This window comes from Panthera onca, chromosome D2 (genome assembly GCF_046562875.1).
Source record: "Panthera onca isolate mPanOnc1 chromosome D2, mPanOnc1 haplotype 2, whole genome shotgun sequence".
In the NCBI taxonomy this organism is placed as follows: Eukaryota; Metazoa; Chordata; class Mammalia; order Carnivora; family Felidae; genus Panthera; species Panthera onca.
In genome coordinates this window covers 31,031,463-31,040,293 of record NC_138349.1, presented here as the reverse complement: position 1 = coordinate 31,040,293, position 8,831 = coordinate 31,031,463, and the positions used below count along the sequence as shown (strand labels likewise).

The window sequence follows — 8,831 nt, the reverse complement described above, 5'->3', positions numbered from 1 at the left end:
TAGTTCCTCGTACACTGCCAGTCATGTAGTAGGTGCTCAGTAAATGTTGCATGAATGAATGACTGAACGGGTGGATGAATACTTGGTGGGAGGACGTGGCTGAAGAAGGGAGTCTTCGGAGCCAGCCGGGCTCAGGCTGGAGCCAGCTTCCTTTAAGCTGTTTTGGTCTCTGTTAGAATTCTTGGGGGGCTCAGGGAAGATCAGCAGGGCTATAGGGTGACTGTGGACGAGTGGAGTAAATTGAGAAGCATTTCATGCTTGCTGAGGGATTGGGGGTGATGGACGAGCACTTACGCTCATGTTGGCTTCCCTCCCTCCCTCTTTCCCTGTCCTCTCCTGAGCACTTGTTTAGGGCATCCTGGGTGCCTGGTATTAGGCTCTGTGCTTTCCCATACATTATCTCATTTAATTATGCACTGCGAGGTAGGTATTATTACCCCCAATTAATATGAGAAAACTGAGACCCAGAGAGGTTCAGTAACTCGCTTCTAATCACACAGCCAAGAAGTCAAAACTTGAAGCCTGGACTTCCCTTTGTGGCTGCATGTGAGAAGTGGCTGGGGGGAGTTGCATCTTGTTGAGCACTGACCCCAACTGTCTTGCAGAGGAGGAGGGCGCTAGGGCCAGAGTGAGACTTCCACGGGACTCAGGTAACTGAGGCTGCCTTAGGTTTGACCCTGCTCGGCCAGGCCACTGCCCTTGGGGAGCTCAAGATCTAGAGGGGCCGCCAGGCAACGAACAAAATTCACGAATAGTTTATAATCACAACTACAGCGACTTCTTGGTTGGGATGTAGAGAGGTACCCCAAAGCCTCCTCTTTGTGGGAAGGAGAATGAGCACTGGACACAGAGTCAAAGGCACCTATTATTAGGCTTTGCCTCTACCATTTGTGGACTGTGGGATTCGGGTGAGACAAAACTACCCTTGCTTTAGTTTCCCCCTCTGCAAACAAAGACTTTCTACTGCAGACGCGTGGTAAGATTACATGAGAAGTACCTGAAGGTGCTGAAAACTGCCGGGGTGCAAGTGGTCAGAGTTTGTGCAATCACGGGAGGGAGCCTGCGCGTGGCCCCCCGCTCTCTCGGCTCCAGCTGTGGCTATACGGGCCCTCAGGACCCCAGGTTTAGAAAACGTTTCAGTTGAAAGCTGTTCACTATTCCTGTGGTTCCTGACCATCAGGGTCTGTGAAGGCACTACTGAAGGTTCATAAACTGTTCTCCACGTTTCCCCAAATCAACACAGAACGGCTCATTTAACCGTAAATAAAACAACGGATTGCTTTGCTTTGGGCTGGAATTACAGGCTCTCAGGATGGAAGGCCTTCTCTCGCTGAACAGGAGTAGATTGGCAGTCCATGCATCTTTGATTAATTTAAAAAACAGAGACTGGGTGAGGGAAGTGAGTGGCCAAGCAAGGGGAACTGTAGGTCAGAGAGGCCCCAGGGGCCTTTGTGCTCAGGGTGTAGGAAAGGAAGTCAGGAAGCCCCCAGGAGGTGCTGGAGGGCAGGACTGCAGAGGGGAAACCCAGGGCAGGAGTGGTAGGGGTGGGGGCCAGCTGTTGGGGCACCCTGGGCAAACAATGGCCTCATTAAGGAGAGGGTGTTGGTGGGGAGGAGCCCAGCAGGGCCAGAGAATCTCCAATCCCCTACCCTGGCCAATGGAGCAATTGTCCTCTGTTAGGAGGGAGCTGGGGCCTGGGCCTGGGAACTGCTGGGTGCTTGCCCTGAGGGCCACTGAGGTGGTCCCAGCCTCTTTGCCTGGATTCAGAATGGCTCCTCTGTGCTCAATGCTTAGCTTCAGGCTACCTGGTCCTAGTGCTTCCAGCTGGTGGTTCAGGGTATGGGTGCTTGTACAAGGCTCTCTGAAAAAGGGCCCCTGCTTCCCTCCTGCCCACTTCTGGAATACTGAGGCCTGACTAGGTTGGTCTGAGGCTCAGCCCAGGTTTTGTGGCTCTCCTGTTCTACACTTGCGTGCTGCACTGTGGCCTTGGGCTGGTTGCTTGACTTCTCAGGTCTCAATTGTTTCACCTATAAAGCTGGGGAGCATTAGGCTCAAAGTACGCAGCTGCATGGAGAACCTGCCCCACCCTGCCTGGGTTTGGTTATCAGGGAGCCGGGGGCTGATACCGGCATTTAAATGGGCAGGGGCCAGGGATGCCTAACTCCTGCAGTGTCCAGCCCAGCCCTTCATGACCAAGAGTTGTCCTGCCCCAAAGGCTGATAGAGACCCTGTGGAGAAGTGCTCATAAATCAATGCTTTTCATCATTGGTGTTTTTAAAGTAAGGCAACTCTGTTTTCAAACGATGTGGCTTGTGGGAACTCAGCAGATAAAACAGATGAGGGCTGGGGCGGGGCCCAGAGCCTACCCACAGAGCATTCCCAGACCCCACAGTGGCTCCTGTCCAGTGTGAATTCTCTCCAGGGCCTCATGTGTAGGCTAGGCCCAATTTGGCTGCTCTGGGTGTTCTGACTGATTGGTGGGCATCTATTCTCAGCCATTGGACATCTGCTAAGATCAGGCAGTGTCTGCACTGTGCCTGTCATTATGCCTTACCTCTGCATATGCACCATGGTTTGTTTGATTTTGTTTAATTGATAGAGAGGTACGGTGGGCAGGCAGATGAGATTTGGGGTTAACTTCCTATGGTTGTAAATTGTCCTTGGCTTCCTTGGTCTACCTGGACTAGGCTGGACGATTTGGGCCATCGCAGGGCACACCCACAGCCAGGAGAGGAGAGAGGTTCCCAAATTTGCAGTGGGAAGCAATCACCTTGGAAGCTGGTTAAAATACACGTTCAGATTGTTGCTGAGTTACCTACAGATTTCAGTTCAATACACATCACCCCAGGTGGTCCTTTTTTTTTTTTTAAGTTAATTTTTATTTATTTTGAGAGAGAGATAGAGAGCAAGCAGGGAGGGGCAGAGAGAGAGGGAGACAGAATCCCAAGCAGGCTTTGTGAACCACGAACCATGAGATCATGACCTGAGCTGAAGTCAAGAGTTGGACGCTAAACCGACTGGACCACCCCAGGTGGTTCTGAGGCAGTGGCCTGGGGACCAGGATGAGAAACGCTGGCCTCAGAGAGGATGCTCAGAGGGGACCGTGCCTGCTCCCCTCTTCCAACCCCCCCCCCCCCCACCCCCCACCCCTGCTTGTTGCAGCCTCACTCCAAGGCTCATGGGCCCCCTTGAGGCGGAAATGTAAAAACTCTCCTATCTGGAAGCTTCACACAGCCTGCTTTCTCTGCCTGGGGAGGAACTTGGGTTGGGTTCCTGTCCACCTTACCTTCTCCAGCGTGCAGCGCAGGGCTCTGATGCTCTGATTAATAACAGCATCGGCAAACGGTTCCTCGGCCGTCCAGCGCCATGCTAAGTGCTTTATCATCTCATTTAAACCTCTCAATGATGCCAAGAGGCAGATGTTCTTATCACTGCCGTTTACAGATGAGAAATCAAAGGTGACTGGGGAACTTGCCTGAGGTCACACAGCTGGGAATCTTCCAGACGGATGGGACTCCACCACATACATTCTAATACAGATGGGGCAGCCATCCTATCCCTCCGTCTGGGATTTCATAATCACCCTTCAGTGAGTCTGGCATGGTGCTGTTATTAGTATTATTATCAGCAGTGACTTGGTTTCGACTTTCCAGAGGTTTGTGCTTAAGGGGAGATCCTCATGGGAACAGTAGTAGAGGACAGCTGGGGTCCTGGTGGGGATAATTCGTCTTTACTGGGTGTCTGGGAGTCACGTCTCTTATCTTGCTTCATCCTTGCAGCAACTGAGGGAGACATGAGCAATCAGTCCCCATTTCGCCAATGAGTAAACTGAGGCCCAGAGAGGTTAGGGGAAGTAAACTGAGTAAGTAAGTAGGTAAACTGAGTAAGTAAACTGAGTCCAGGTCACCGAGGCAGTAAAGTGAGGAGTTGGAATTGAACAAAACTCTTGACTCTCCCTACATTCCCAGCTTTCTGCCTCCCCAGGAGTCCAGACCGTACCATGGTCAGGAAAACATTCAGGCCTTTTTAGCCTGAGATGTGCCCCTCCCCAGCCCACCCGGGGGGACTCTGAAGACAGCTCAGGGTCCGCTAGAGACGGAGGTCTGTGCCCTCTTGACCGAGTTCTGTGGCCAGGCAACTTGGGGTCAGGGAAAGGTGCATTCTTTCCCTCCACTCACATTACCCGGCCTCTGGCTTCCTGGAATTTTTGTTAAAATTCCAAATCACTTGGCAATAAGTCAGTCCTCTTCCCCACAGTTTTTGCAAACAGGAACCAAACACCCTTCATCTTCCAGACTGCACACTTTCACACCCTTTCCCGTTTGAAACTGGTGCCAGGGCCCCTTTGGGAGAAAGCAGATCGAGAGGAAGCTGAGGCTGCTGTGTGAGCAGGACAGCCAGACGGCCAGACACTTTAGTTGTTGCTTCCGGGGCCCAGCTCTGAGGGAGGCAGAGAGCATCCCAGACCCGATGCCCGAAGACCCCAGAGCAAGTGCCTGGCCTGCCACTTCCTGTGCAGCCATGGGGTCGCACAGCCCCTCGCTGGGTTGCCCCATCTCTTAATGGAAATAATGCCATCCTGGCGACAGGATCAGAGAAGGGATGTGAAGACGTGTTATCACCTTGATTTGACTCCCTGAAGGTGAAGATTGTTTAAAAAAACAGCAGTTTTTCCTGGATGGAAATGTTCTGGATCTGTGCTCTCCAGTTCGGTGCCACTGGCCACATGTGGCCGCTGGGCACTTGAAATCTGGCTAGTGCTACCAAGGAACCGAGTTTTTAATTTAATTTAACATTTTTGGTGCGAAGAAATTCACATAACATGAAATCAGCCGTTTTGCTAAAGTGAACAATTCAGCGGCACACACAGCCCATCCACAGCATTCTGCAGCCGCCGCTTCGGGTTCTGAAGCATTTTTGTCTCTCCGAAAGGAGACACTGTACACATTAGGCCGTTTCTCCCCATTCCCCCTGCCGCAGCTCCTGGAAACCACCACGCTACTCTCCGTTTTCTCTGTCTCCATGGATTTGCCTACTCTGGACATTTCACATAAATGAAATCATACAGTGCGTGCCCTTTTGCGCTCAGCTTGTATCATGCGTCAGTGTTGCGGTCCTTTCTAATGGCTGGGGAATATTAATGTTAGTTCATCTAAATTTAAATAGCCACATGTGGCTGGTGGCTACTGCCCTGGACAACCAGGAAACCTCTTGAATCCTTCTGGGCAAGGGAGGAGATAGAACCTCCAAATGTCTGCTGGTACCTGAAGGGACCCCAGAGGAGCATAGACGGAGCTGGGAGGATGCACAGGCTGGGATGGGTGCCCCAGGCTCCCTAAAGGAGCTCAAAGCTGTGGCCAGTGACTGACATGCTCCATTAACTCTTTCCATCCTTGCAGCTCCCTTGATAGAGCTCTGTCTTTCCATCATGCCCATTTCACAGAGGGGAAGACAGAGGCTCAGAGTGATTAAGTCACTTGCCCAAGGTCACACAGCTGCTAAGTGGGAAGAGATGGGTCTATGAACCCAGGTCTGGTCCCTTTCTAGGCCGATGATCTTCATGAGACTGTCCAGCCTTTTTACCCTGACCCTGGGAGCTGCCCAGATGAAGGCAGATCCAGGACCCCACCTGCACCTGCACAGCTTGAGGCAGGGCTTTCTAGCACCATCCCATGTCAGCTTTTCTGAGCTAAGAACTGCCTCTTTGAGAGTCAGGAAGGAGTGGCTGATGGGACACCTCAGAACAGGATTAGGGAGTAGGCTCCATCAATTCCCCGTTGTTCGTGCGTGAGTAGCCTGACCTGTCGGGGCTCCCAGTGCCCTCTTTGGGCCCCCCACTATTAATTGATCTGGGAAAGAGACTCTGTTAATTGCAGACCCAGAGTAAACAGGGCTGGGATAAATGGGGCTGATAGTAGATAGCTTTCCTTTGCTGTGCTGCCCTTTGCCCTTTGGGAAGGGGCAGTGGGAAGAGGCAGACATTCAGGGGAAAGGAGTGGTCCTAAGAATGTCTTTGGAGTGGGGGAGGGAAGACCGAGTTTCTGGGGCCCCTGAGAGTCCATCTGTATGTCCTTCTGGAAATGAAATCCTCTGCTGGGCTCCTTGTTTGCTGTACTTTCATAGCGATGGGGGACGGGGACCAGTGAGACTCTGACATCCATCTCTCTTTATCCCACCCCTCATCCATCTGTCCGTCCATCCCTCTCTCCATCTATCCATCCATGTATCTCTTCGTCCCTCCATCCTTCTATCCTTCCTTTCTTCTATTTGTCCACTCCCCGCTTTTACCCAGCTGTTTTTTCCCCCTCTTTCTCATTCCATTCATTTTCCCTTTATTCTATCTATTCATCTGAAAGTCCACTCTCCTGCCCCCCACCCCTCCCTCATCTTCATATCCCTCCTCCCCCCCTGCATAGTGACCATATGTTTCTTGGGACAGCTAGGGAAGAGGTAGGTGGGAGTCCTCTGAGCCTCTGGACCCCTGCATGGCCTTGGTGGAGTTAACTGCCTGACTTCAGATGTGCTCAAGGTTGGATGGAGTCTCTCTGTCTGTCCCTCTGGGAGGATAGAACCTTGTTCTTCCAGCCTAGGGACCATGTAACTGATTGTCCAAGGGGGGACAGCTTGGGGAGTGAAGGGGGTGCCACTAGCAATCACATCTAGGCAGTGGAGTAACCTGAGACTTCCCTGGGCACAGCAGAGCATCTGGTCCCTCCTCCTCAGTCCTAGCCAGAGAGGGTCTGTGACTCAGGTGTCTTTCTCCTCGAGAGCAGAGCCTGGATTTGGGGATTGGTTCTGTGAGCAGCAACATATGTCAACTTGAACCCCTTGGTCAGAGTGTGGTATCTGAACCCCTTTGGGAGCCCAAAGCCCACATTCCAGTATGACATGGAATAGTCCCAACAGCTTTCCAGAAGTTTCATCCCAGCAATGTTGTGTGGAGGCCAATGCAGAGATTATAATATTGCTTTCACAGATGAAGAAATTGAGGCTGAGTGTAAAGGGGTTTTCTAAAGCCTTATAGCTGGATAAATAAATCCCTAAATCCACTCTGAGGTCACTCAATAAAATAATATCAGACCTAGAACCCTGTTCCCAAACCCCAAACCTAGGCCCATTTTATAGATGGGGCACCTGAGGCTGGAGTGGGGGATGACTTCCAAGTTCGCTCATGGGCTGTCCAGTGGTGGAGACTTTGACTAGCAAAGTGGGGCAGATCAGCCCCAGGGCAGGCACAGGTCCAAGGACTCCAAGAGCTGACAGTAGGAGAATGGAATAATGGTTACCATTTATTGAACTCCTATTAAGTGTTAGGCACAGCTTTGAGTGCTTTACACATTTTGCAGTGACTCAGCCAGTTCAAGCAGGAAAGCAAGATGGCAGCTGGAGAACAGACCCCTTGGTGCCCTCTCCTCCTGCTTCCCGCCCTCTTGCAGACCTCTCAGGTTGATCTGGGGGGCAGAATCTGTCCTCCTGGGGCCCTGCCACTACCCATTAATCCCTAACTGCTGCAGCTGGGAGATAAGATAGCACCAGCCCATTAATCAAGGCAGCCTGGCAGGGAGGGTGGGGGTGGGGTGAGACAACATCACCTCACAGGTGGAGATAAGCCCCCTCCTCCTGGCTCCCTCAGGGGCCGGGGCAGTGGAGGATGCTGGGAAGTTTGGCCTGTGGTTCCAACCCCAGGTGTCAGGTGGGTGGCCGGGGCGCACAGTGGGCACTGGGGTAGGCGATACTGGGAAAGGCAGCCCCTATGTGCAGGCTGGACTGAGAGGAGCTGGGAGACCTGGGTTCCAGCTCACTGCTTCCTCGAGTGCCTCTGTTTCCTTAGGTAAGCCACGGCACCTCTCTGGGCCTGTTTCTACGTCTGGAGGAGGGGCAGGGGGCGCTGGATGAGATGATGTGGTGGGGGCTCTTTCGCCGTGAGCATGCTCAGTGACCAAGCACGGAGCGAGGGGTGGGTTCCCCTGATAGCGGGGAGAGGGCAGAAGCACTGCCGTGGCTAAGGGACAGCAGGCTGGGTGGGATTCATCCCAGAACCTGTGTTAGTCACACAGGAGAGAGCACGTGTCTGGGAGCAGTGGTTGGGGGAGGGTGCGGTGGGACAGGAGCAGGGGATGGGCCTTCGGGGGGGGGGGGGGCACACAGTATACTGGTTAAACACTTGGAGTTTGATTCAAATCCTGCCCTGTGCGATCTCGAGTGGGTTACCCAACCTTTTGGCACCTCAGTTTCCCCATCTGTACAACGAGGGTGATAGTATTTGCCTCTTGGGGTTTTGTTAGGAGGATAAATGGAAAGTACTTGGCTCCAGGCCTGGCAGATGGCCAGCGCTCGGTAAATATGAGCTATCATTCTTTCGTTCACGGCTAGGAACCTCTTCAGGGCAGGTTTCCTGTGACCACAGCTATGAAGGAGCCCGGGGCAGCTCGACCCCAAAGCAATTGCTATCCAAGGATGCTGATTCTAGGGCGTATTGCTTGTATCTTTTTAACGAGTAAACAACACACTTAGAACGGCAAACATTTATGAATCCCCACAGACGGCTTCTGTGGGTTAGGAACTCACCAGTGGCTTGGATGGGTAGTCGTGACTCAGGATCTCTGATGAGGTTACGATCAAGGTGTTGGCTGGGGCTGGACGTGTGGACAGCCTGAGTGTCCTTACAACATGGCAGCTGGCTTCTCTGGAGCAAATGAAGTAGAAGCAAGCATGGAGGGAATGCGCCTTTTACTACCTGCTCTCCGAAGCACACGGCATCACTTCCACTTGGTCCCGTTCATTAACAGCAAGTGACTAAGCCTGGCACGCCTTCAAGGGAAGGGGGAAGG

General features: G+C 52.6%; 1 protein-coding gene across 2 annotated transcripts in view; it reads left to right on the top strand.

The window, feature by feature from the left end:
* Positions 1–7,601: 7,601 nt before the first annotated feature.
* GOLGA7B (golgin A7 family member B) overlaps positions 7,602–8,831 on the top strand; it is a 62,207-nt gene continuing 60,977 nt past the window's right edge. The window contains exon 1 of one of the 2 annotated variants that reach the window (XM_060641828.3): positions 7,602–7,693. In XM_060641828.3, coding sequence (XP_060497811.1) covers positions 7,652–7,693 — 42 coding nt within the window. In that variant the 5' untranslated portion in view covers positions 7,602–7,651. The remainder of the gene's footprint in view (positions 7,694–8,831) is intronic. The other variant, XM_060641820.3, reaches the window with a different exon arrangement.